Genomic DNA, 26,441 nt, shown 5'->3' on the forward strand with positions numbered 1-26,441 from the left:
ATTCAGGTAATCTCTCATTCCAAAGAGTTCTATTGGGTAACTGACTTGGGTAGAGCTATGGAAGTAGAGATAGTCTAGAAAAGAAATATGGAGAACCAAAAGTTAGTATCTATGAGGTCAGTCCCGGGGACACTATCAGTGGGGAGGAGAGAAAATGCTTGTTTGGAAGGGTCAGAGCTGACCTGGAAATGTACCCAAAGACCTGTGTACAACAACACACATCTTGTATACTCTCTCAAATCACATTTTATTCACTTTGATCATAAACATTGAGATTTTTTCACACTACTTTCTTTGAAAAGGAAAATATAACTTGACAAAAATGTGGGGCATCAATAACATAAAAAGCTTAGTTTTATAGAGGCTGGAGAGATGGCTCAGCAGTTAAAAGCATGTCTGGTTCCCAGTAGTCACATTCAACAGCTCACAACCTCCTGTAGCTCCAGCTCCAGGAGATCTGACTCCTTCTTCTGGCCTGTGTGCACCCACTCCCACACATAGACATGTATACACAGAAAAATATTTTTTAAAATCAGTTTTATAAAGTTAATAATTACCAGGTGAGAAAATATACCTACCGTTAAATTCTTTTATTTTTAGTGCAGGAAATCAAGTAATTATCATCCTAGTACGTAGGAGAACATACTCTGTGGTGGCTCTGAAATGACAGTCACCTTCTTTATGAAGTCTTGCTTCCCCTTCTATTACACTTTATGGAACTGATGTCTTTTTATTCTGCAGACCTTTTTATGATTCCACTGTCACTGTCTCCCATGGCATATTTGCATCCTCAAGGCTGCCTAATATCATAGCCACCATGTAAATTACTCTATACTTTTCTACCAAGGCTATCTGTAAACAGTCTCTGTTGTGCCGAAGTTGACACTGAGAAGTACTTCAGTCAAGCTGTTGAGTGGCCCCTAATTCTCCATGGGATTGCCAAGTCATCTCCTAGATATACCCTGGGCTGGGATTGATTGGCATCTTGCCTATGTCACTTTTAATTCTCAGAGTGTGGTCAACCTTTCTCCCCCTTCCTCAGTATTGAGGTAGTTATTAGGATGTGAAGTGTGCTTCCTGAAGATATTCAGTCACTGCTCTGTATGTGTGGAACTTCCTTCTCCTCTAACTTTTCTCTGTAAGTCTCCACATCCTTCTGAGCCCTGATTCTTTATGGCTGACAATGGCTTTTGCTTCCTTTTGGGCCTAGTCAGTGATTATATCTGATGACCCTTCATCCTCCTCCTTTAGACTTAGTAGTCTTCTGTTTCTTTTGTCTTGTTTTCCAACTTCCTGCATTACCCTTCTTCACCTGCAGTGTGTCTGAAGGCAGGATAGTAATCTTGTAAACTGCTGGCCTGCCCCAGTTGGTGGGTTGTGCTTGTGAGTACTGCTGGGGAGGACTGTAAGTACCACTCAGACATAGTGGGAAAGGACAGGAGTGACAAGTGGTGATGCTGTTGACTCTATCTGTCATGTCTTCAGAGCATCTAATTGTTAACCTCTTTCCTATCTCCAATGCACAGCCCTGTTCTGTTTGATAAAGTTAGAGGGTCATATCAGAGGAATGGAATAGAAAGCCGCTTGCACAGAGCTAGCTCTTGGCTCAAGGAACACTGAGAAAATGACACCTAGAAATACATTGTATTGAATTGAGAGACATACACAGAGGAGGGTGCAGAAGTATTGCCTCTTTCATTTCCCTGTCAAAATTCCTATTCTTAAAGTCATAAAGGTTTTTAAGTGTAAGAAGGTTGGGGCACAAAGAGTAAGGGTTTAGTTCCTGAGTGTGCTGGGAACCTGAGAAATGTAGGCATGCATAGAAGCTAGAGGAAACCTGACCCCTATCCCAGCCACCTGGAATACCTGTTATGCCTTGCAGGTACTGTGCTAGGCTCTCTCACATAGGGATGACAGGATAGATAGGCCTTTTGCTATTGAGCATTCCATGACATTTATTTTCACTTTTTATAGTTTATTTATTGATGTACAATTTTCATAGATAAGCTTCTACTGATTATTTTCTCATCCTTGCTCTGCCCCTAAGTGGTACAAGAACACAACAACTCACAACTAGGATTCTCTGTCTTGCTGAGTGAATTGTGTATTGTAGAGCAGACACTATGAAGAGTATATAAAAGAAAATGGCCAATGGAACCTGCCTATAAGGGATGGCATAGTTGTGTTAATAATGAAAGAGTAATTGAGGTGTTAAAAGTCTTGTGGCCTGAGTAACTTGGCTATATAGTTCATGTCTATGATCCTAGATATGCTCCACCATGAGCCTGGTGTAGTAACTTTAACAAGGTTTTTATTTTTTAATTTCCATTTTTCTGCTATGTTGTATGCATTATTTTGAAAATTGAATTAAATAACATAATGAATATGAATGAAGGACATTACAAACTCTGGAGAGTCATACAACTGTGGTCGTGTATTGGCTTTTACTATTAGAAGTAGCTTTCTACAGACTACTGAATTCAGTGATATATTCTTATGGGCCTATCTTCCTTTTTGCTAAAGGGTTCAAGAACCTAAAGAATCATATCTGAGCTTGACTCAGACTTGGAGCATGTACCTATCAAAACTGAACCAACAGAATATAAATGACCTAAACAGATCTGCAACAGCAAAGAGATTGAGGCAGTAATAACAATCTACTGAGAAAGAGGACAGCGGGGCCACCCAGATTCACCGTTGAATTCTACCACACCTTTGAGAACAACTAATTCCAATGCTTTTCAAACTATTGCTATACCTATAGAAGTTCATTGAATTCTATAGTCTTTGGGTCTAGTTAATTTTGGTGTGTGTGTGTGTGTGTGTGTGTGTGTGTGTGTGTGTGTGTGTGTATTACAATATTTTTATAATAATAAAGTTTAAAGTAAATTAACATAAATGAGAAAGGCAAGCCATATTTCCTGACATAGTCGGTGTAGCTACTATTACCCTGATGACAACTGAAGAAGGGCAGAACAACAACAAAACAAACCATAAAATCAAGCTGGGGCCAATTTCTTGTTGAATACAAGCATAAAAATTCTCTAGAAGGTACTTGCAAACAAGATTCAGCAACAGATTAGCAAGGCATGCTGCATGTTCAGATTGGCTTCATTGCAGGGATACAAGGATGGTTGAGTATATGCAAATTAGTAGACACAGTAAAGCACATACATGGAGGCAAGAACAGCAATCATTTATTTGGTCATGCCAATAGATGGAGAAAAGCTATTAATTCCCTTTTAACGCAATCAGTTCTTGGTTAGCATATAAAACAGTAGGTTTCATTTTGACATAGTCATGCATGTATGTCATTGGACATTGCTCATTTATCTTCCAGTTACCCTTGCATGTTGTATGTTCCCCAATATCTGCTGGCCACCTATTCGCCAAATATTTTTCCTTGTACTTTTATGTCACACGTGCATGTACATGTATGTGTGTATATGTAAATAAAGATTCTTCATGTAAGGGATAACATGAATTATCTTTCTTGGCCTCCATGATCGTCTCTTGATCCCTTTTTATCCCTCTTCCAAATAGATCCTCTCTTGCTCTCATGTCTTATGTTGGTCACTATGACTTCCCTACTGGCTTTCCCTTGTTTCCACTTTCTTTTTTTTTTTTTTTTTTTCTCCTTTTTTTAAAAAATTTATTATATTTGTGCTTTAATTTTACACATCAGCCATGGGTTCCCCTATCCTCCCTGGTCCCGCTGCCACCACTGCCACTGCTGTCCCCACCTTCCTCCCAGCCCCTCCCTTCCATTCCCATCTCCTCCAGGGCCAAGACTCCCCTGGGGATTCAGTTCAGCCTGGTGGATTCAGTACAGGCAGGTCCTGTCCCCTCCTTCCAGGCTGAGCTAAGTGTCCCTGTGTAAGCCCAAGGTTCCAAACAGCCAGCTCATGCACCAAGGACAGGTCCAGGTCCCACTGGCTAGGCGCCTCCCAAACAGTTCAAGCTATTCAATTGTCTCACTTATCCAGAGGGTCTGATCCAGTTGGGGGCTCCACAGCCTTTGGTTCATAATTCATGTGTTTCCGTTAGTTTGGCTATTTGTCCCTGTGCTTTTCTAATCTTGGTCTCAACAATTCACACTCTTTATTATTATTATTATTATTATTATTATTATTATTATTATTATTATTATGTGTTTTAATTTTATACATCAGCCATGGGTTCCCCTGTCCTCCCCCCTCCCGCACCCACCCCCACCTTCCCCCTAGCCCCTCCCCTCCATTCCCATGCCCTCCAGGACCAAGATACTCCTGGGGATTCATTTAAACCTGGTGGATTCAGTACAGGCAGGTCCTGCAATTCACACTCTTAAAATCCCTCCTCTTTCTGGACAGTTGGACACCTGGAGCTCCACCTGGGGCCTGGCTGAGGATCTCTGCATCCACTTCCATCAGTTATAGGGTGAGAGTTCCAGCACAACTGTTAGGTTGTTTGGCCATCTGATCACCAGACTAGGTCAGATCAGGCTTTCTCTCGACCATTGCCAGCAGTCTACAGAGGATTTATCATTGTGGATTTCAGAGAACCTCTCGAGCACTCTGCCTATTCCTGTTCTCATGTGGTCATCATTTATTATGGTCTGTTATTCCTCGTTCTCCCTTTCTTTTCTTGATCCAGCTGGGATCTCCTGCTCCCCTAAGCTTTCTTTCCCTCAAACCTTGCCCTTCATTACTCCCACTGTCATCCAGGTTGTTCATGTAGATCTCATCCATTTCTCTGTCATTGGGTGATCCCTGTGTCTTTCCTAGGGTCCCGTTTTCTAGGTAGCCTCCCTGGAGTTGTGTAGCAGTCTAGTCATCTTTGTTTTACATCTAGTATCCTACTATGAGTGAGTACATACCATGTTTGTCTTTCTGAGTCTGGGTTTACCTCACTCTGGGTGATTTTTTTCTAGATCCATCCATTTGCCTGCAAACCTCATGATGTCATTGTTTTTCTCTGCTGAGTATTACTCCATTGTGTATATGTACCATATTTTCTTTATCCATTCTTCTGTTGAAGGGCATCTAGGTTGTTTCCAGGTTCCAAACAATGCTGATATGAACATAGTTGAGCAAATGCCCTTGTGGTATGATAGTTTCTGCTTTCTAATCAACTTGCACAGGAAGATTGATTTTTCAAAACGCACTATTTTTATCTTGCTAACTTTTGTTTTGTTTTATTTAGTTTTGTTTTTCAAGACGGAGTTTCTCTGTGTAGTTTTGGTGCCTGTCCTGGATCTCACTCTGAACACCAGACTGGCCTTGAACTCACAGAGGTCTGCCTGGCTCTGCCCCTGAGTGTTGGGATTAAAGACATGCGCCAACACTGTCTTGCCTAGCTAACTGCTTTAACAGCCCACCTTCCCCTCACTCCCTGGTTACCTCTAGCCTACAGGAATAAGCCAGACTCCTAACCAGGTAGTGAAATTTTTGTGATTACTTTAAGAATTACTGTATTCTTCTTGCTGAGACTGCCTTTCTTCTTCCCATAGTGCCTCTGTTTATTGTTACCTTTTTGAGAAGGCCTTTAACTAACATCCCTGATCATCTAATTCCTGCTCATTCAGCTCTCAAGTTCAGGTCATTTTTCCTGCAGCATCTACTCTCCTTGTCATGTGTAATCTTCTGTGAACGTTGTTTGTGTAGATAGCCTGTGCACTGCCCCGACCACAGTTTGTAAGTTCTTGAAAAATAGCATTCATCTGCAGGGATGGATTCTTCATAGTTTTATGGCTTTGTGTGTAAATTGGAACTTTAGCCGTGTGCCTTATGGTCATTGAATGAGATGTGGCAGGATAATTATTTATTATGATCCACCATGTTCATCTGAGGTTGGTGCAAAACAGGTTTTTGTTGGATACTTGTTGACTAAATGAGTAAGTATATTAAGTTTGTTTTGTTCTTCAGATGGGTCAATTATTTTAGCATTTAGCCTTTTAGCATGTACACAGTATATGATTTATTTCTTTGGTGATAAAGAAAACATGTTCAGAATGTCCTGGAGTCCTTTATAGATTGTCCTAAATTATTGTCTCCTGCTTCACTGTGTCTGTGCTTGCCTAGAGCTGAATAGAGGTAGCCAGGCCATTCTACCAACCGCATTGGAAAGTTCTACATCCAGCGGATTGCAGGAATCATGGACAATAGATCAGTGGATGGTTTTATATTTCATCTCTTGAAGATGCGGGTGATCTCAAGTGACAGAAAGCTCCACCAGGACAAAGGACAGTTTGTCGCTAAGACCAGCTAGGCAGACTTTTGCAAATTTCACAGCCAGTTGTCAGCTCTTCCTTGATCATGTCATCATTACTGCCTTATTCATCTCACACCAGAGGAACAGAAGAAAAGACACAAGGGAGGGGAGCTTGGAAAGGAATTCCTCCAGCGCATACACCAGGCTTGTCACACTGCAGGGGAACAGTGTCTGCTTTCAGTAATCTCACATGTCATTAGTAGTCAAATATAAACCCTTCTTCTAGAGTTTTCTGAATCTTTTTTTTTTTTTTTTTTTTTTTTTTTGCTAGGATTGCAAGAGATCATTTATGATCTTAGAGAAGAGTGTTGGAGGAGGTGTTAACTTGTAAACTTCATTACATGGCTTGTTTTCAGTTTTAGATTAAGGCAGGTAGCCATTTTTCAAAGGAAATTTCAGGCTGTCTTTTTAGTTCAGATGGAGAAAGTGCCAATTCTTTACTGTAGCTTAGAATATTCTGCACAAGGTGACAAATGGCAGAGATCACATAACATTCAACATTTAAAAACTTGAGTAGCTAGCTAATATTCTAAATTTTTTAAAGCCATGCTAGAACTTTTTGCCCACTCTCACCATACTGTCGAAGTCACGGTCTTGTGACTTTATGTTGTGTGTACTGGCCTTTGATTTCAGGCAGTTGGGTCAGTTTGTCTTTGTGTGTTCTGCCTCTGGAAAGGAACTGCCACTTAGAGTGCTGAAGGTGGTCACTTATGCAAATAGTGCTTAAATTTATCCCTCCTCCTCACACCCCCTCCCTCTCTGTACCTCTCCCCCCCTTCTCTGTTCCTCTCCCTCCCTCTCTGTACCTCTCCCTCCCTCTCTGTATCTCTCCTTCCCTCTCTGTATCTCTCCTTCCCTCTCTGTATCTGTCCCTCCCTCTCTGTATCTGTCCCTCCCTGTCTCTCCGTGTATTGGAGGACTCAACTGGTTGGTATGTTTGAAGCATTATAATTTTCTTTTTGGTCTTTTTCTTATTCACATATTTCTGATTTTATACTTATGAAGTAGCAATGAAAATAATTTTATGAATGGGTCACCACAACACAAGAGGATATATTAAAGAGTCGCAGTGTTAGGAAGGTTGGGAACTGTTAATGTCTGGAGGTATTGTTTAGTATTTCAGCTTTAAAATATGAGCTATATAATGTATATTCTATATCAAGCATGATTAACTACACAATCTTTTATATCCCAAGGCCTTGATTTCATGTTTCTAACACATATATAATGCTTTATATGTATGAATATTTTTGCCCTAGCCATATCAGTGTTCCACCTCAGAGTATATACCTTATCTGAGTGTGTTTACTAGCAGACATATACATGAAATATCACTCCTCTTTGTCATTAATATCATCATTTTACATAGACTTTACTTGCTTTAGAAGCTCAAGGGTGGGGGTCACTTTCTTCTAGGTTGCATCTGAATGCTTGGTGCCTGGCTGTACAGATGTTAGGAGCTTTCATGCCTCTGATCAAATGATGGGTTAATGAGAATCACACTCACAAATGGCAATCTATAATTAAGATGATAGCTGGAACCATAAAGCCAACAGAATACTCCTGTCAGGCAGTTAATAATATTCCCACTTCCCAGCAGGCAAAACCTAATCAAAGTCCTGAGGTTGCTCGTTATTGTTGGATCCAAACCTTGAGAAGGTTCTGCCTGGGGAGCTTTAGTGGGAAGAGTCATAGTCTGCACTCACTAAATGGTTCCTTCAGCTGTGGATTTCCTGCGAGGCTCTTGTCTGTGATTGTTTCCTTGACTGATTGAATGAATGCGTGTTTAAAATAAGTAAAAAATAACAATATGTGCATAAAACTGTGATGTTACTTCACATTATTTCATATTCAATCTTTCTTGTGTGGTTTTGTTAACTTTGGGTTTTTACAGTGGTAAAATATAAATATAAGTTGATAAATACATTATGTGTGTATAAATTGTCCTATTTCTTTCACGTTGGATCGTTTTTGAGTAATTAGTTGCTGTAGGCCTATTTTTAAAATTTATTATGTATCCTTGCTTGTGAATGCTGGTGCCTACAAAGGCCAGAGCAATTTTATCCCCTAGAACTGGAGATACAGGCAGTTGTGAGTTTTCTGATGTGTGCTGGGAACTGAACATGGTTCCTACAAGAGCAACATGCACTCTTAATCAGTGAATCATCTTTCCATGCCCCAGTAGGTTTTTACAAGTGGTAAAAGTTGTTATATCTATAAGTTCTATTCTTGAGTCTCTGGGCAGCATAGCTGTAGTTAAAGGTACACACAGCATGCTAGAGGATTCTAGATTTGAAGATAGTCCTCCCACATCAGAGAGTACAGCTGGGCATGAGAGCAAATCTAAGGACTGCACATGACAGAACAACACCATGGAATTGCTTCCTGGGTCATGCACCCCATAATGGGAGATGCCTGGTAAGTAGCAAGGAAGGTTGAAGGTCTTATGGCAACACATAAAGGAGGTCCATCCGCTTGAAAGTGACCAGCCTCTGCTGTGTTTAGAAGGCACCCGAGTCACTGAAAAGCCAGGTTATAATGTCATTTAACATCTGTGATGTTAGCCAGGCGGTGGTGGCACACACCTTTAATCCCAGCACTTTGGAGGCAGAGCCAGGTGGATCTCTGTGAGTTCGGGGCCAGCCTGGGCTACCAAGTGAGTTCTAGGAAAAGGTGCAAAGCTACACAGAGAAACCCTGTCTCTAAAAGCCAAAACAAAACAAAACAAAACAAAACAAAACAAAACAAAGTCTGTGTTGTTTATTCTAGTAAGACCTGACCACTGCTGTAACTGATGCTCTACACTCATTGATTCTAGTGATTTTTCTAAAGATTTGATTTTAATTTTTTCACTGTGCCACATGATGTCTTTAAAAATAAAAGTTAAATTCAAATGGGGTGGGAGAGAGAGCAAGCTTGAATGAACCCGTCATGAACTAAAAGTATGATTGAATCAGTTCTTGGCCCCATATCTGATAGACCAGAGAAGGAAAAGCCGCTGTGCTAAAAGAGTGAGTCTAGGCAGGGCACTGCTACTTCCCCTTTGTGTTCTCTGCACTGCTGCTTGGCTCCTTCAGGGGCCATGTAACCGCTGTCCCCCATTGTCCCTCTACACCCATCTTGACCCACCTGTTTGCATGTCTGTTGTAGTCTGAGTGATCATGCTTCCAGTGCAAACCTATCTTTCTCTGCCTCCTTTTTGAGACTTCTTTCACTTCCACTCAGTTTGAAGCCTGAGGTTATCATTAGATTTTTTTCCATGTTTTTATTTCTTCTCTGTTTCTTTGTATAAAAGCTAAAGATTTTTAAGAACTTCCTCCTTGTTATTGGGTTGGGAAAAACTTCAATTCTGTGAAGGCCTAATTACTGATACTTTGGTTAAAAGTGGTTGCTTTACCTAGATGCCCTTCAACTGAAGAATGGATAAAGAAAATATGGTACATATACACAATGGAGTAATACTCAGCAGAGAAAAACAATGACATCATGAGGTTTGCAGGCAAATGGATGGATCTAGAAAAAATCATCCTGAGTGAGGTAACCCAGACTAAGAAGGACAAAACATGGTATGTACTCACTCATAGTAGGATATTAGATGTAAAACAAAGATGACTAGACTGCTACACAACTCCAGGGAGGCTAACTAGAAAATGGGACCCTAGGAAAGACCCAGGGATCTCCCAATGACAGAGAAATGGATGAGATCTACATGAACAACATGGACGACAGTGGGAGTAATGAAGGGCAAGGTTTGAGGGAAAGAAAGCTTAGAGGAGCAGGAGATCCCAGCTGGATCAAGAACAGAAAGGGAGAACGAGGAATAACAGACCATGATAAATGAAGACCACATGAGACCAGGAATAGGCAGTGTGCTTGAGAGGTCCCCAGAAATCCACAATGATACATCCTCTGTAGACTGCTGGCAATGGTCGAGAGAAAGCCTGATATGACCTAGTCTGGTGTTCAGATGACTAAACACCCTAACAGTCGTCTTGGAACTCTCATCCAATAACTGATGGAAGTGGATGCAGAGATCCTCAGCCAGGCCCCAGGTGGAGCTCCAGGAGTCCAACTGTCCAGAAAGAGGAGGGACTGTTGAATCCAAGATTGCAAAAACCACAGGGACAAACAACCAATCGAAAGAAAGCACATGAATTATGAACCAGCGGCTGTGGAGTCCCCAGCTGGATCAGGCCCTCTGGATAAGTGAGACAGTTGAATAGCTTGATCTGTTTGGGAGGCACCCAGTCTGTGGGACCAGGACCTGTCCTTAGTTCATGAGCTGGCTGCTTGGAACCTCGGAATTACACAGGGACACATGCTCAGCCTGGAAGGAGGTGACAGGACCTGCCTGTACTGAATCTACCAGGTTTAAATTAATCCCCAGGGGTGTCTTGGTCCTGGAGGACATGGGAATGGTGGGGAGGGTGTGGGGGGAAGGTGGGGGTGGGGGCGGGAGGGGGAGGGCAGGGGAACCTATGGCTGATGTATAAAATTAAAACATATAATAATAATTTAAAAAAGTGGTTGCTTTACTGAGGAATATTTTTAAAATATTTTTTATTCCCTAGAGAGTTTTCCAAATTCCATTAAAATTTTAAAGTATTTATATCTTGTCTTCATGCATGCATGCATGTGCATCATGTGCATGCCTAGTGCCTGTGTTAATCAGAAGAAGGTATTGGATCTCCTGAAAGAGGATAATTGATGGTTGTGAGCTGAGGTGTAGGTGGTGGGAATCAAACCCAAGGTCCTCTGCCAGAGCAGCAAGAGAGTGAGAGTCATCTCTCCAGCTCTTTCTAAACTCTGCTCTCTGTAGCAGAGTTGCAGCATAGTTTTACCTGCTCTTTTTTTTTTTTTGGGGTGGTGGTGGTGGTGTTGTTGTTTGTTTGTTTTTTCAAGATAGGGTTTCTCTGTGTAGCCCCATATGTTCTAAAACTCAGTCTGTAGACCAGGCTGGCCTTGAACTCAGAGATTTGCCTGCCTCTGCCTCCTGAGTGCTCGGATTAAAGGCAAGCACCACCACCGCCCTGCATCTTTGTTTTAAAATCAGCGTGTAAGGGAAAAATTGCTTTGGTTCATGGCTATTCTTCTGAGTCCCTCATTGGTAGCTCCCTACTATTATCAGATCAGTAGTTTGTTTTTGTTTTTGTTGTTTTTTTAAACTGGGTATTAGTTGAAAACGTTGCTGTTATAACTTCAGCCACTACAGTTCCAGTCACAGGGAAGAGGCAATCTCTCTGTGAGGGTGTGTTAGGAGTCAGACCCAGAGTAGAGCTGTTGAGTGACTCTTACTCAGGCCTCCTCAGGGAACTTTCCTGAGAGTCACATCAATTCTTTTTCTTCTTCCACCTGGGAGTTGAGTTTGTAATGCAGTTCTTCTGTATGCACCTCCATAAAGAGCCAGAACTGAGTTGAAGATGTCCAGTTATTTTCAGGCCTTACTTATTTTCATTTAGAACATGAAAACTAATGATTAGGTTGGCAGCTGTGAGTTGAACTCACCTTAGAAAAGTACTCTCCTGCCACCCAATCTTACCTATTTTACTTTTCCAGGTTATAGCAAGCTGGGGAAGCAGCCCAGTGAATTTTGCAAAGTCCCTATTCTAGCAGCTGCAGTCCAAGTCCTCAGAGAGGGAGCATCCTCCATTCATACAATGTTCTGCTCCTGGCATCCAGGCGTCTCAGCTACATGGCTATTTCCAAATGTTGTTCAGTGTTTGCCTGTCAAGTTCTAACAGTTTGGTAGCAGAACAGGCTCATTTATTGAGTTTCCTCTGGCTTAGGCACATTGTAGATTCAAAATGCATAATAGCAGACACATTGTGGTAAATGTGAATGTTACAATGAGATGGGGAATCTAAGATGCATTTAGCTTATTCCATGACGTTCACAAATATGAAAACAGACTCACGAGTTAGCAGCCAGGAAGGATCTGCAGCTTTACTTATCACATACCTATTTTGTTTCTTCTCTACTGCGTAGAATTTGTGGTTCAAATTGTATTTCACTGCTCTGTCTTCCTGGTTTGCTCAGTCTGTCCTATACACAGGTAAAGCCATTCTGAAGGAATGGTTACAAACATGGAGCTTTGTTAGTTGGTGTACCTTCTCTCTGACCAGAAGTTGACTCCCTATCATTTCATTTTGCTACTCAGCACTTGAGAGTATGTGGCAGCCATGAGCATGCCCTTCAGCTCTGCTGGGAAGGGCAGCAGCTGTTCAGGGTCTCCTCAGAGGTGGCAGAATCTCCTTCCTCCCCTCTCTCTTTGTGGCAGCAGACCTGCTTGATGGCCTGAGTTGCTCAGTCTTCTGCTCACTCTTCCATCCCAGATGTTTCCCCATCACCCTGTCCTGTATTTTAATTCTCCCTGAGACTTGAACCAACACAAGATGGAGGCTGTATCAACTACTGCAGAAAATCTTAATAGCCCTATTTGTGCTGAGAAGTGCCGGAATAGTCTGAGTCATTTACACTTACATGCTCTTCCTTCAGCTTTAAACCAGCACAGAAAGAAGGAACTCCAGAATGATGGGAAATAAACTGCTGACAAGAGGTAGGAGTTCCAGAACCAACTTCCTTCCTGACCTTCCAGCTTTCCCTTAGCCAACAAGGAGCTTGGGGCTTCACTGCCCATCAAATGACCCAGAGGACCCTGATGTGGTGGTGGTGTGGTGTGGTGTGGTGTGGTGTGGTGTGGTGTGGTGTGGTGTGGAGTGGAGTGTGTGTGTGTGTGTGTGTGTGTGTGTGTGTGTGTATGTGTGTGTGTGTTTGTGTGTGGCTTCACTACCCATAAAATGACCCAGAGGACCCTGGTGTGGTGTGGGGGTGTGGTGTGTGTATGTTTCCCCAGCTCTGTCTGAAACAGATTGCAAGAGAAGTTGACTAGCCAATTGTTCTCAATAGTGTGAACATTAAATCTAAATTTAAATGGAACAAATACAAGTTCATCCAGAGAAAAGAAATTCAGTAGTCTTATAGTAATTGTCTCTGTGGTGTTGTCCAATTTATTTGTCAGATCAGTCCCACTGAATGCGTTGGCCCAGATAGTGGAAGTTTAACTTGCCTTTCTTTTAAAGCAGCTGAGCTTTGTAATGTTCAGTATAAAAACAAGATTATATACAAATCCCTGGAAGTAGACATTTATTCTCCGTCCTGGAATAAAAAAATAGATACACGTTAGTGTAATTGTGCCCTAATTTACATACTCAAACTGCTTCACACTTCTTCACACTGTGTTCCACCTTAGCTGTGATTTAGTTAAGAACCACTTGCTCTTCCGTGTAATGGTAGTGGTTAGTGCCTGATAGCACTGATCTCTCTGCTGTGCTGGGTGTGGTAATGAGTGTCCCTTGCTGTCCCATGCTTGTACATTAGCTTCTGTGTCCTTTGCTAGGCTATCCTCTTTCAACTAATTTTGATCTTCAAAGTTTTTCAGCATCATAATGATTATCTACTCAATAGATTCTTTTTTTTGGGGGGGGGGGTGAAAATTTCATCTTCTAGAATTCAGTTCTATCTTCAGCTTCTGACCTTGGTTCAGCATGATCTTTTAGACATGGTAGGTGTTCATTTTCCATGCATATCTTTCATAAGCATGTACTAGTAAGAGCTAGAGAAGACTCAAAAGCCAGGAAGCCCTCCCTGAGAATACATGTCACCTTTGATTTTTAGACACTGGGGACTGTGGTCCCTATTCTTGTTTTAAAGGAGTGTTGAGAGCAAAGCTCCAACTGGACAGCCTGGGCTCTTGACTTTATCATCTGAGCTCCAGGTTGAAAATTCCTGTTACTCTGTAACGTGTGATTTGTAAAACTTTTAACAGGGAGCAAAATAAGCTTAAACCATTTCTAGCTTACATTAGCTGAATATCAGTCCGACCTGAACCAAACCTGAGTTCACAGGCTTCGGAATCCTGTATATGATGGAGGCAATGCATCTTATTTTATATGGAATCACAGGAGTGTGCTTACATTTCTCTTTTACATATTCCTTCTAGTTCAGAAATAATGGATCAAAATTTCTAGTTTCGTCTCTGCTTAAGAAAGGATTCATTAACTCATACATATGTGGCCATTCTCAATAGTTTTGTGCACTGTCTTTATAGGTCAGCCCTCCTGTCAGGTTATGATACAGTCAGTTCTCAGCCCAATTTTCCAATACATATGGATACCTATTGAGATAAAGTGTATTGGCAGGCAGGTACAAAGTTATTCATGGAACCCATTTTGTGAAATCAGTGATGCCCCAATTTTCTGTTCTTTGCTGAAAAGGTTCCCCAGGGGGAAAAAAGCTGCTGATCATTGGCTTCAAATGACTACCAATCCTTAGAACAGCCAATCTCAACAGGGGACATTTGGCCATGGCTGGAGACAGATTTGGTCATGATCCTCTTGGGCTATGTAGGTCAGAGTCAGAGATGCTGCTGTACATACTGTGATGCACAGGACAGCTTCCGCAGCAAGGAGTCACTTGGTTCACTTGTCAGAAGGGTCCCAAGTAAAGATCTCCATCTTCAGTCAGTGACTTGATGCAAGGCATACTGTTCCTGACATCCCTATGCTGCAGGCCTTGTTGGAGACTCATAGTCTGTTAACACTGGAAGGAGGATCTGCATATAATATTGTAGCCTGCTTTCAAATATACTTGACAACTTTATTTGCTAATAACCCCTATCTATGGGCTGGAGAGATGACTTAATGGTTAATAGTGCTGTTGAAGAGGACTGGAGTTTGGTTCTTCGACCTCATGTTATGTGGCTCACAACCACCTTGACTCCTGCTCAGAGCATGTAACACTTTCCTTACACTTGCACATACACACATGAATTTAAAATGAGTCTTTAAAAATAGAAAGAACCCATATCTAACATGTTTCATAGTTAATGGGCGTGTTCACTAATAAAATCCCACTCCCACCAGCCATTATACTAATTAGCAAAGCATCATTGTTGATCAAGACATGGTTGAATAATGTTCTTTGTAGACACTCCCTTCACACTCTGAGCATTCATTTAGCTTTGGACTCCTACTAGGAAGATTTGCTTTCATTCCTGATTGTGAGATGCTGGCACTGCCTTGTTCTGCTCTTAGCCTGAGGAACACATCCACACGATAGGCAGTGTGTGTGCTGTGGTGCTTTGAAGTAAGTCTCCATGTTCCTGCCTAACAGCTCTGTTTGCTTTGCATTCACCTTTCAGTGCAGCAGCCACTCCTTCCTGACTGCTGCTCTTGTGGGAAGTGTTGTCTTAGTTTGGGCCAAGGATATAGGCAGAAGAGCAAAGCCCTGCCTTATTCCTGCCCCAGAGAGCTGAGAGCTAAGGACAGGGGCAGTGGGTGAGAAAACACATGCAAAAAAAAGACAAAGTTTTGAAAGAACTACTGTACAAGGTGTCTTGAAAGGTTTTATCAGATGCAAAGATGAAAAATTTTGTGATATGGCAGAAACTGTGTGCAGCAACATTCAAACATGACCCAATATGAGCACTGGTGCTGGTCACTTCATGGTCAGATGGAGACTTAGCAGGGCCAGGGTACAGATCCAGGCTTCCTCTTGACCAACTGGGCTTCCTCTTGAACTATAATGTTAATAACAGTAAGTTTTGAATATAAAATTAAATTAAAAATGAGGTAGGAATTTATAGGATAATCCCCCCCAAAAAAAAAACACTAAGAAAATGCTCATATATTAAGATTTTAATTAATGCTTAATTTATATTTTTGTAAATACCATGATCGGTCAACTAAACTGAGGAGAGAACTGGCAGTATGTGACGTGAACACCACTGTCTTAAATACATGCCTCAGTCCATCTCTCCTGTCTTTGCACCTGCTTTCTTTCTCCCACAGAATAAACAGCAGGAGGAGCAGAGGATGTTTACAGTTGGCTGTTCCTAGTATGTGATTAGTACCAAAAAGCGAAAAAGGAGAATAGGGTTCTTGAAACTCTGTGAGTACAGAAAAAGCAAAAGAAACTGACTTGATCCAATCTGGGGCTTATTTGAGTTCTTGAATTCAACTACAGGAGTCTCTTAGTCTCTTCCAGCCTCTAGCCAAGAAGCTGTTTGAAATGGATAGAATTGAGATAAGGAAAATCAGTTTTCTTCAATGGAGTGAGATGGGGTGTATCAGCCACACTCCAGGGGAAGCCCCATGCTCAGGAGTAGTTGGCGAAAACAAATCAGACTCCATGTTTTTTTGTGCTTTTGTGTTTGCTCTTTATTTTTTAGGAGACAGACATAAAATTGGGTGAGCAGGGAGTGGGGCTGGCCCTAGGAGGAGTTAGAAGAAATGAAAGAATATGATCGAAATATATTATATGAAAAATTAAAAAGGAATTGTGTTAGAAGGGTTGGGTAGGCTTTGATCATATCTGTTTTCAACCTAATCAGTTATTCCATTAATCTAGTTGAACACCGTAAGCTAGGACTTATATGTAGCTTATAGTTTTGCCTCTTAGTAGTCATTCAAAAGTGTGACAGTGACCAGAGGCCAGCCCCATGTAAGTTCACTGAGATGAGCTAATCTCAATGTCACATTTGGGGGTGGTTTAGAAAATGCTGCTGTAAGTATAATGCCTTGTTAAAGCATGCCACCGGTGTCTGACTCCCTAGAGCTCTGACAGACAGACACCTGGCAGAGGACTTGGGGAGGGTGAGGTATATTAGGCTCACACCTTAGAGTTTCAGCCCATCACAGGAGTAGGGATGTGTGTGTGCACTGGCTCACTCCTATCTCCTCTTCTTCCACCTGGGCCCACAGCTGATGGCTGGTACTGTCTACATTCCGGCCAGGTCATCCCTTCCACTGAATCTTCTCTTGGAAATGAGTCCACAGAAACAAGGAGAGGTGTGCTCTCCTGGTCTCCTGTGTGCTTTTCTGTAGTCAGGTTAACGCTGGACATTAACCATTAAACTTCTTAAGAAAGGCTCAGCGAATCCCGTGTAGTTTCCCATTTATAACAGAAATCTAGTGCTTACCTAATTGAGTACAGTCACTTTAGCACCTTGTTTTTATTCAGTGATCATGTTCTATAGCTTACAATGCATTCTTGAAGTGTTTGGTAAACTATATCTTTTGTTTTTTTTATATGAGCACATAATTTTATTGAGATAATATATATTGATCTTCACACATAATTTTGACAAGAATAAAGTTCCATTCTTGCTCTTATTTGCTTATCTTCTTACATGAGTTGTGAGGACAGATAGAGCTGCCTGCCACACATTGTGATCCCCGAATGACTCCCAGCTCATTATGTCTGTATTTTAGAAGGGTTGAAGATTTAGAATAAAGAAAGTGTGGCGATAGGGAGTGCCTGTTGAGAACTCTTTTAAAAAGTTGCCTTTTCTTAACCCTAGTAATGTTTGCATTCATGGTATCTATCATCTTATGGACACCGAGCAGGTACCTGCTTTCAACATCAGCCCTGGCATTTCTGGGGCTTTCATATGCCTATACTGTGACCAAGTCATTGTGACATCACCAAGTTCCTAGTACCATCATCTTGTGCCATCTCTGAGCCATACCACAGCTAAGAGGGCATAGCAATGCCCAAAAGTTTGAGCTATGAAGAGTTTCCAAAGAATATACGTGGGAAGGTAAAGTTCTTTATCAACACACTATGTCTTGCCCATGTCCCTATGTTCTCTTGTATTGACATAATTGTATCTTTTGTTGTGAAGCCCCTTCAAACTTTTTCTGAAAAGAGACAAGTCTATAAAGAGGTAAGTGTGTGTCTATCAATGTTTAGTGACCAACAACTAGTTAAAACATCAAAATATTTGTTTAGGGTTCATAAAATTGGATTTACTTTTTTGTTTGATTGTCATGATTATGGGAGATTGGATTTCCATAACAATCTACATTAGCAAATTCTGTCATATTTTCAAGCTCAATCATGTTGTCCTAAACCTAGCATGATCTGAAAACTAATCAGTGTAGGTTTTTTCTAGGAATAGCAAAAGGAGGTGGACAAAGACTTTATATTCATCTTTCTCTCAGGAAATGATCCCACCTTAACAACAAATAAGGTTCCAATCCTCTTTGTTTTTATTTGTTCATTTGCAACGATTCTGTTTCTGAAGTTTTATTTCGTTGCACTCCATTTACTGCTTTCTCTTAATCTGAGTGTGACTCTCCATACTCAGCAGCCATTAGCTTAGCCAACATATCCTCGGCTTATTTAAGTTTCAGGATTCATATCGTGTGACTTTTCTGCCCAGCATCCTATTAACTGTTGGAAAGCAATGTGCCATTGAAGTGTTGTGGCCATGTTTCTTGCTTTGTTATTCTCCCCAGTGGATCTCCACCTATTGATTCTGTTTGCAGTTGAGGGAAGATTTGTGATGTTGCCTCTAGTTTGATGCTGTCAGGTCTTTGGTGATAGCTCCCTCTTAGGTCTTCAGTGTGTTTCTGACATTTGGTGTGTTGCTTTCAAACTTTTTCAAGCATTATATCTTTGCACATCCTTTATTTAGGTTGAGAGCAGCTCTTCAAAATTAAATTTTGTTCACTCTTCCTGTGTTCAGGATAGACTCAACAATACACTTGTAATATTGAATTTCCTTAGTGTTTTTAAAATATTCTTGTGGCAGTACTCATTGCATTTTTTTTTCAGATAAATCTTAACTATCTAAACAAATTTTTGTGGTACTCTTATTTTAATAACCATGTTGGGAAATACCCTTTGAGTGGAAGGAAAAGCAGGTGTTAATATATTAAGAGGATAGGAAGTAATTTCTCTGATATTATAACTGTTCAAGTTGTTAAATTTTGAAGTTGTATAATATAATTACTTAATACTTTACTCTTTAACATTCAGTATCAGAGGCCAGGCAGTAAGGCACACCTTCAATCCCAACATCCCAGGAGGCAGAGGCCAGCAGATTTCTGAGTTTGAGGTCACCCTGGTCTACAAAGGGAGTTCTAGGAAAGCTAGGGCTGTTACACAGAGAAACCCTTTCTCAAAAAACAAACAAATAAAAAATCTCTATTTCAGTTGATGTTTCCGTAGTTCAGGATAAATGTATTTATACTGATATTTAAGTTTCTTTCCAGTTATAGAAGTAAGAACTATTCATTGTGGATAATAAAGAATGGTCCAGATAAGAAATATTGCCTCATTGAACATGATAGCCACATCTAACAACTCCAGATGGATCTATATGGAAATGGATGCTACCTTTCTTATCCCCTCTTTTCTTCATTTTCCTAGCTTTACTAATTGGACCCTGCCTCATAAACTTCTTGGATAGATTTCTTCAACAACAGATCCAAAATATTTCTAACCAAACTCTGAACCAGTTAATATTGCAGGATTACCAGCCCCATTTCAGCATGGTTTACACATCTTTACACATCTTTAGAACACACACTCCATTTTCTGTCCTCCACCTCTGCTTCCCTCTCCATCCTTTCTTGATTAAAGTAAAGAACTATCTCCACTTGTATTTTGACTTGTAACCCCCCACTATACACTCAGTTGATATTTTGATTATTTAAAAATTATTTTCTAAAATAGCAGTTTTTAATTCCTAATGTCCGATCATGTGGCTAGGTCAACATCTTTGATTTTATCTTTTGCCAAAATCTTTGTAATTACCTTTCTATTTTTGGGCCTTATCTTATTTCCTTAAACTCTGTTGTTTTTCTTTGTTGTCCATTTACATAATCCTTTTTCTTAGATATATGAACTTTTTGTTTTGTCTTAATATCTGCTACAGTTGAATGCTTTAAAGTAAAATTGTCTTGTTAGTAAGAGTAACAATAATATTCATGGACAACTATTGTTGTGTTGCAGTTTGGCTGGACATTTTCTAGAATATCTATTTTTTTTCTATTTCAAAAGTGTTTAAGATATACTTGTTGTTACTAGTCTTTCCCCCTCACTTTTTAGTGCATGTATTATTTTTTAGTGTTATATATTATTTAGATGTCTGATTGATATGGGGTTCGTCTCCTTACAGCCTAGCAGCCCTGCAATGATTATATTCTCATGCTGCCAGAATTGCTAAGAAAGTCCCCAAATAGAGAAAGTTCACATTTTTGTGGCTATGTAAAATTTTTAAAAATTTTTTAAAGATTTATTTATTTATTTATTTATTTATCTATTTATTTATTTATTATTTATTTATTTACACAGAAGAGAGCACCAGATCTCATTACAGATGGTTGTGAGCCACCATGAGGGTTCTGGGAATTGAACTCAGGACATTTGGATGAGCAGTCGGTGCTCTTAACCTCTGAGCCATCTCTCCAGCCCCTGTGGCTGTATACACTTTTAAGAATTGCTTTGTGTTGTCAGATTAATGCTTGAAATGCTTAGGCCATTTATATATCTGACAAGCAATATAGATGAAACCCATTTTCCTGTGTTCTTGCCAGTATTGATGCTTATAACCTTTTATTTTGTCAATTGGCAGCTGAATAATACAACACTTTTAAAATCTGCATTCTTTGATTCTGCACCTGTGTGTGTGTGTGTGTGTGTGTGTGTGTGTGTGTGTATATATACTCTTATTATCTGTAAATGGATGTGAATTGTGTCACTTTTGGCTTTTGTTAAGAAGGTTAAAGTTTAGTATTTAAATGAAGTTCCTTCTGTATTAGTGATGTTAACTTTCACAGTTATATCTGCATTCTTTTGACCTCTTTGTCACTGGCCTATTATTATTATTATTATTATTATTATTATTATTATTATTATTATTATTTTGGTCTATGGATGTTCTTGTGAATGCAGTCATTTTCAGTTTCATTTATTTATTTTTTTTCAGTATGCATATTGAATTTAGTTTTTTCTCTTTAGATCAATCGTTGTGACCCCTTTGGTTGTGACCCCTTTGGGAGATGGGTGTCGAATGACCCTTTCACAGAGGTCACTTAAGGCCATTGGAAAACACAGATATTTAAATTATGATTTATAACAGTAGTAAATGATAGTTATGAGGTAACCATGAAAATAATTTTGTGATTGGGGGATCACTGCAACACGAGGAACTGTATGAAAGTGTCACAGCATTAGGAAGGGTGAGAACACAGATTTAGGTGATTTCTTTTTTCTCACTTTGCATTATTTGTCAAAGCTTTTTCCTACATTTTTTTTGTGATCCTAAAAGATTAGTGGAGTTTTTACTGTACCTACCAAGAAAATGTAAATTATTTTCTCGCATATGAATGTTTTTTGTTTAATCCTAGTACTGTATGGTCCTTATTATTCATACGATTTCAAGTAGCATACACATGTCATCTGAAACCTTGTACTTAACCTTAAGAGCACAATGACACTTAAATGTATTCTAAATTAACACATCTTTTATTTCCCCATTATTTTGGTTTGTATTTTTAATATCTTCTGCCAAATTTAAGGGAAGGTGGTATATACATGCATACGTATGTATATATTGCTAAATATCTGTTTATTTTTTAACATGCTGCAGGATATTGAAGATAAAGTAAGTAACAACAACAAAACCTACAAATGAGCAAATGGATTAATGTAAACTAAACAAAAACTTGACTGAACAGTTACTGTTACAGAGGGAGCCAGGAAACACTTTACCAAGGAATATGAGGCACTACAAAGAGGGAAATGCCAAAATCCGTTGATTTCTTCTGAGTAGCAGTCAAACATCTATTTATCCTTCACTGAACACAAAACTGTTACTGTAACAACGTTGTTACTGTGAAGTAGTAGTATAAAGAGAGGTCCGTTCTGTTTCAGGACCAAAGATCACTTTAGCATAATTACGGATACCAAACAACAGTTTAAAAATGTGTGTATGCATTCTAACTAACCTTGACATCCACAAATAGAAATCTTCATTAGTTTTATAAGGAGCTGCAGAGTATTGCTTGTTTACGTTTATAAAATAAGATCTTGTAAATTGCTATTATAACTAAATGTGTTAAATTACTTTATTATACTTATTATATTAAAATTTTCAAATGAAGAATAAGCCATGATTATGGTTTCTCCATACTTTAAGCTGCTACTTCTTCATGTATAGGGAAATGAAATGAACACATGCATCTACATACAGATTGCATTGATCATTTAAGGGTTCTCCAATGTAAGGTTCATGTGCATGTGCTATTCAGGCAGTGTTTTGGTTATTCATTCAGGATTAGCAAGCATGTATCCAATTTCAAGAATCAGATCAAAGTTTCATTGTGCAGACTATTAATCCTTAAATTACTCTTTGAAAGATAAGTTAAATAAGATAGTCTGCTGTACACTGTATTCTGACATTTCCAAATACATTTGGACAAAGTGGGACACAGCTGTTACAGTAAGAAAAAACACAATGCAGTTTCATTCTTTACATATAAATGCAGCAATCATCATCACATTAATATTTTTCTATGGCAGAGATCTAATAAACAATGAACGTCAGCTCTGTATATATTCATAATGCAGTTTCTGCCTGAGTTTTGCTTCGTGGTTGCTGCTTTTGCTTTTTCTCAATATAGTATACTCCTCGTGTCTTTCTCAGGCTCGGCAGCTGGAAGAGAAAGATCGAGTGATACGGAAGCAGGATGCCTTCTACAAAGAGCAGCTGGCCAGACTGGAGCAGAAGGTATGGCTCTTTCTTGTCATTGCTTCTCTTCTCGCTGCATCTGTAGCTCCCTCTGTATTTCTTAAAATCCAACGACTGGCACTAATGTTGCTTGTTATGAAGTGAGGAGGCCGAGTAGCTATGCCATTGTCTCCAAGAATGTCATTGTGTGTATGTTTGTGCGTTTGTGTTATTGTTTGTTGTGTTTTCTGTATCCAAGAACTCCCTCACAAAATTTACCTTATATAATGTGTTGTAATCTGCCTCTCCCCAGGCCAAACAACAGCCATTTTTTTTCAGCTTCCCCAAACATTGTTTATGGTACATTTGAGTGCATTCTTGGACATGGTACTGCCGTCTTGGGGATTGTAGATGTTGTTTGTTCATCTATTTTCTTGTGTCTTTGAAACATTGTCTTGAATTCACTACACATCTAAGGATGACTTTGAACTTCTAATCCTCCTGCCTACACTTTGAGTGCTAGGATTTCACATGTATGCCAATATGTATGGCTTGGGGTGGTCTTGTTTTGAAGGATATTGTGTCAATGAAAACCCTATTTTGTTGCAGTTATAGCTTACAATTCAGTGTCTCCTTCAAGAGTGGTAACAGGAGCTAAAAATATGTAGGGCTTTGAGGAGAGATTTAAGTGAGGAGGCATATGCCTAGTCAGCCTGTATTTAAAAATGGACCAAAACACAGCAGAGGGATCGGGACTAGAGGAATACAAGACAATGGCTTAAGGATGGTGTTTTAACATTTTGTCAGAACCCCTGTTCAGTGAAATCAATTTGTTGCTAGATTGCCTTTATATAGAATCCATGGAATTGCAAAGTGATCCAAAATTTGATTTATTTAGAATATGGCATTTGATCAAATGTAGGGAAAGAAAGAAATGCAACATTTAATTCTGCTTAGTGTAGCTATTTGTATTTCAAACATATCTCCTTTTCCCCTTCCCTGTTGCAGGTCAGCACATCTTGATATTTACACACTTGATGTGTGTCAGGTGCTGGTTTTTGTGCCCTAGATGTTTAAGCTAAACGTCTACTTTCATGGACCTTAAAGTTAGTTATACATGGTAAATGGCAACATAGATGATGAGGAAAATAGTAACTTAGCAGGGCATAGGAGTCCCTCAGCCAAGTGTAAGCTTGGAGTTGCAGGAAGAAGGAAGATGTATATGATGGGATAGCAAGGAACAGGCCTTTAGTCACAGGGAAGTGAGCCAGGGTCACTCCTGAGATTGGGGTGTACTAGGCACATATGGGGAGGACAGAAGAAGCCTGTCCATCAGCAAACAGGTGGCTATCTTGGGCAAAAGTTGAAGCAAGGGAGGCTTGACAAAAGACTAATTTAGAATTGGGATGGCAAGCCAGGCATGGTGGCACACACCAGTTAGCTCAGAACTTGGGAGATGCATCCAGGAGGATCAGGAGTTCAAAGTCTTCCTTGACTACACAGCAGGTTTGAGGTTGCAATGGACTACATGAGAACCCTATGGGATTGGGGTTGCAGGGGAGGGAGGAGGTAATTGGATGGCCATGGCTACTAGGGTGTTAGCAGTGATGATGAAAAAGTTTCTGATTGTGCATGCCAAAGGTAGAGACCAGATTTGATCATAGTTTTGAAAGTGAATAAAAGAAAGGCTTAGATATAATCTAGGTCTAGTGTTATAACTAAGAAGGTAGATTTGTCTATGGGGAAGATTATACAGATGTCACTTAGGTTATGGGTGGTAGAGTATATATAAGGGGTTTGGTTTGGGAATTATTTGTGGTGCTTCTTAAAATATTCAAGTAGAGATGTTGAGTAGACATACTATCGAATGATTTAGAGGATGAATCAGTGATAAAATCCCCACAGTAAATATTTTAGCTTACATGTTGGCTTCATTTCATCCTCTTATGTCTCCCTCGGTAATGTAGAAGCGAAAGGGACTGTATGTGTACTGAAGTTCAAATGTTGTATAATTTTACATCATAAAATTAAAAAAAATTAATCATACATTCTTAGGACTATCCCAACCAACAAGTGAGCCTGCCTTGATATGCAGGTTGCAGTCTTCAGAAGTGACACTTAGAGAACCGGTTCTGATGTCATTGTCTTTCCGTCACAGACTGTGACTGAAAATCCTAGCCTCTCACTTTCTCCATCCGCTAGGAGGAGAGAGTATTATTTGTATCACTGGCTTGTTAAAATGATCTGAATAAAGTAGTTGTAAAATCACTTAAATGTCAGTCAATCTCCTCATGACTTGTACCCAGTCATGTAAAGCCCTGTTTTTGTTTATTATTGATATTTCTAGAGAACCTGTCATTTTTGTCCAGGTGGGTTTCATCTATGATTACATGAAGGATATTCAGTCTGTTACTAGGCATTGTGTAAAACTTGTGAAGGCATTTTCTTTTGTATTGTTAATGGTTGTGAAGGTACACTATATAAGCATTTCTATTGGGATTTCTAAACATACTCGGTGTTAAAAAGTATAAAGTGCTTAACTGAATGGTGCTTAATATAAGAAAAATAATGATAATGTGAGTATGGGAATCATCTGTTTACAGTCCAGTCTTGGTTGCTATGGTTTGAGAATGGATTTGAATGTGTCTTTTAATCACATGAAATGATAAAACCTTCAAGTCAGTACTCAATTACTAATGGAGAGAGTGACATCACCAAGTCTTATGAGAGATTGGGAATGCAGTGCAGTATTACTGTATACCCTGTGTGTGTAAGGCCCTTGGTTCTTGAGGACCACTAAAACCTTCACAAGTCTTAAGATATCATCCCAATTATGTTCCCTAGGATAGATTAGGCACAATAAGTATATATGCCTCATCTTTGCACGATTGCTGATCTTAGTCCTTCACCTATCCAGTTTGATACAAATTTTTTCTGCAATTGGGAACTAGTCAATTTGAGCGTGTGCAACACATTCTGTTCTATGATACAACCTGGTTTGTTTCTTGATTTTATTTCAGTAAACTATTTATCAGTTAGGTATTGCCACGTGTCAAGTCTTTTACCCCTCCCAGGTGTTGATATTAGTGTGTCCACCAGGAGTCTGAGATAGCCGCCGCCTTCTTTCACTAATGTGTGAGGTTTCCTAAATATAATTTTCCCAGACAACAGTTTTATTCTTTCTGGAACCAGCATTCCAAAGTCCTAGGTATTGAAACTTTGACAGGTCCTCTTTTCCCAGTCAGTCAAGGTCACAGACTGTCCAGCTAGCTTTGGGACAGATCAGACAGTAAACTCTAACTCTTGAGAGAGTTAGAAACCTCATGTTTAAATTTGTGGCCTGAAGGGAGCTTGAGGAACATTACTCTTAACTTAAGAGCCTCAAAGAATATTAACTCCTGGTTGACAGTTTGCCCAGAGGAAGCCTAGAGCAGCCCCTAGAGAAGACTCCGATGTGTTTTCAAGGGACTGGTCCAGGTCCCTCCAGCAGTTCTTTTCTATTTTCACAGTTTTATTGAGGTATAATTGCTTGACAGATCTGTAATGCTTCCTACTTCTCTGTGATCATTATACATTTTATAGTAATTGTGATTGAATATATATGCTATGTTAAACACGTTTTATAGTTCGTCTCATTTTATCCTCACAAATAACTATGTGAGGCTGCCCA

At 39.8% G+C, this 26,441-nt stretch overlaps 1 protein-coding gene across 2 annotated transcripts in view; it reads left to right on the top strand.

The window, feature by feature from the left end:
* Positions 1 to 26,441, top strand: part of Chchd3 (coiled-coil-helix-coiled-coil-helix domain containing 3) — a 284,864-nt gene that overhangs the window by 163,662 nt on the left and 94,761 nt on the right. Inside the window, exons 5-6 of one of the 2 annotated variants that reach the window (XM_036181401.1) lie at positions 21,692 to 21,706; positions 22,748 to 22,831. In XM_036181401.1, the coding sequence (XP_036037294.1) occupies positions 21,692 to 21,706; positions 22,748 to 22,831 (99 nt within the window). The remainder of the gene's footprint in view (positions 1 to 21,691; positions 21,707 to 22,747; positions 22,832 to 26,441) is intronic. The other variant, XM_036181402.1, reaches the window with a different exon arrangement.

The sequence above is a fragment of the Onychomys torridus genome, chromosome 3, assembly GCF_903995425.1.
Source record: "Onychomys torridus chromosome 3, mOncTor1.1, whole genome shotgun sequence".
In the NCBI taxonomy this organism is placed as follows: domain Eukaryota; kingdom Metazoa; phylum Chordata; class Mammalia; order Rodentia; family Cricetidae; genus Onychomys; species Onychomys torridus.